General features: G+C 42.2%; 1 protein-coding gene across 1 annotated transcript; it reads left to right on the top strand.

The window, feature by feature from the left end:
* Positions 1-8: 8 nt before the first annotated feature.
* LOC115285299 (titin-like) lies at positions 9-2455 on the top strand (the record flags this gene model as incomplete). The annotated part of the gene is made up of 13 exons (XM_029931597.1): positions 9-39; positions 151-234; positions 318-401; positions 608-694; positions 854-937; positions 1053-1136; positions 1253-1336; positions 1448-1531; positions 1643-1729; positions 1845-1931; positions 2043-2129; positions 2242-2325; positions 2409-2455. Coding segments are annotated over 13 exons (1014 nt in total), but the record flags the coding sequence as incomplete, so codon positions are not given.
* Between the last annotated feature and the right edge of the window lie 14 nt (positions 2456-2469).

The raw sequence follows: 2469 nt of genomic DNA, 5'->3' as shown, positions 1-2469 counted from the left end.
TGCCTCCTAAAAAGCCTGAAGTCCCACCACCCGTTAAAGGTATTTGTCACAGACTTAGGCTTATAAAGACATCACTCTTCTGCTCTTGAAAATACCGTCTTCCAGTGCTCTTCATTACTCCTAAGTGTAATTTTGCTAATATCTTTTAAGTGCCCGAGGCTCCCAAAGAAGTTGTCCCCGAAAAGAAAGTGGCTGTGGCGCCTCCTAAAAAGCCCGAAGTCCCACCAGCCAAAGGTAGTCACCCCCATGCCACTGTGTTTGATACTGTCCATATGTCTCTACTCTGTCTAATCATGAAAATACTAATATCTTTAAAGTACCCGAGGTGCCGAAGGCAGCTGTTCCGGAAAAGAAGGTGCCTGAAGTTATTCCTCCCAAACCGGAAAGTCCGCCCCCTGCAGGTAATGTCAAAGCTATGCATACTAGGAAGAAAAGACTTTAATTTTAGCTAGGAAAGTATATATATAAATGCCACAATATAAATGTGATATAATTCTAAGGAAAAGAAAGTCAGGAGTTAAGCAAACTATCTTAGTGTATAATTACATGGTATAGTCACCCAATTTTTTTCACCTTTTCTAAACACCAATTACCAATATCTTTGAAGTGCCTGAGGTGCCGCCAAAGAAAGTCATCCCTGAGAAGAAAGTGCCTGTGGCTCCTCCTAAAAAGCCAGAAGCTCCGCCTCCTAAAGGTATTTATCCTTCCGTGTTGTTGCTCCCCGCTTCCAGGGGGCTGGGAAAAGTGTGTATAGACGTGTCTGCAGGGCCATAAATTGTCCTCGCTTGGGTAAATGTGTTGTCGGTATTCTACCTTTATAATATCTTACTAAAAGATACTAATATCTTCAAAGTTCTTGAAGCTCCTAAAGAAGTTGTACCTGAAAAGAAAATATCTGTGGTTGTGCCCAAAAAACCAGAAGCCCCACCTGCTAAAGGTATTTATTCCCACTACTCTGTTAAGAAGAAAACCTACTGTCTTGTACTCTTAACAATCATTGTAACAAACGCCTTCATCATTCCTAAGTTCTAAAAATTCTAATATCTTTTAAGTGCCTGAAGTTGCTCAAGAAGTGGTCCCAGAAAAGATAATTCCCAAGGAACCACCCAGAAAACCAGATGTCCCGCCTGTCACAGGTACATATTAGCCCTGACTTCATTTGGAAGACGAAATCTCCCTTCTATTCTTGAGAATAATTTGAGCCTATAGCTCGTCACTAACTACTTGCTTAAAACTACTAATCTCTTTCAAGTGCCTGAAGTTCCTCAAGAAGTTGTTCCGGAACGGAAATTCCCCAGGGCACCACCCAAAAAACCAGAAGCCCCCCCAGTTTCAGGTATTTTTCACTCCTATCCTTATCTACAGAAGAAACACCTCTCCTACTCTTGGAAATACTTGTGGTCCATGTCCCCATTAATCTAAATATAAAACTACTAATATCTTTAAGTGCCTGAAGTTCCTCAAGAAGTTGTCCCTGAAGAGAAAGCACCGGTGGTGCCTCCTCAAAAGCCCGAAGCCCCACGTGTTACAGGTACTTGTTACTCACCTTGGACTCAAGAAGATATAACCCTTCTGCTTTTGAAAATATTTTCTTCTAGCAGTCTCATAACTCCTAAGTGTAATTTTACTAATATCTCTTAAGTGCCGGAGGCTCCCAAGGAAGTTGTGCCTGAAAAGAAAGCACCAGTGGTGCCGCCTAAAAAGCCCGAAGTCCCAGCACCTCTTAAAGGTACTTGTCACTGACTGACCTGAGGCTTAAAAAGACCAACTCTTCTGCTCTTGAAAATATCTTGTTCCAGTGCTTTCCATAATTCCTAATTGTAATTTTACTAATATCTTTTAAGTGCCTGAAGTTCCTCAAGAAATTGTCCCTGAAAGGAAAGCACCAGTGGTGCCTCCTAAAAAGCCTGAAGTCCCACCACCCGTTAAAGGTACTTGTCTCTGACTTAGGCTTAAAAAGACATCACTCTTCTGCTCTTGAAAATATAATCTTCCTGTGGTCCTCATTACTCCTAAGTGTAATTTTGCTAATATCTTTTAAGTGCCTGAGGCTCCCAAAGAAGTTGTCCCCGAAAAGAAAGTGGCTGTGGCGCCTCCTAAAAAGCCTGAAGTCCCACCACCTGTTACAGGTACTTGTCATCGACCCTAGGCTTATAAGGACATCACTCTTCTGCTCTTGAAAGTATCATCTTCCAGTGCTCTTCATAATAATTAATTGTAATTTTACTAATACCTTTTAAGTGCCCGAGGCTCCCAAAGAAGTTGTCCCTGAAAAGAAAGTGGCTGTGGCGCCTCCTAAAAAGCCCGAAGTCCCACCAGCCAAAGGTAGTCACCCCCATGCCACTGTGTTTGATACTGTCCATATGTCTCTACTCTGTCTAATCATGAAAATACTAATATCTTTAAAGTACCCGAGGTGCCGAAGGCAGCTGTTCCGGAAAAGAAGGTGCCTGAAGTTATTCCTCCCAA

This window comes from Suricata suricatta, unplaced genomic scaffold (assembly GCF_006229205.1).
Source record: "Suricata suricatta isolate VVHF042 unplaced genomic scaffold, meerkat_22Aug2017_6uvM2_HiC HiC_scaffold_695, whole genome shotgun sequence".
In the NCBI taxonomy this organism is placed as follows: domain Eukaryota; kingdom Metazoa; phylum Chordata; class Mammalia; order Carnivora; family Herpestidae; genus Suricata; species Suricata suricatta.
This window is presented reverse-complemented; position numbering and strand designations above follow the sequence as displayed.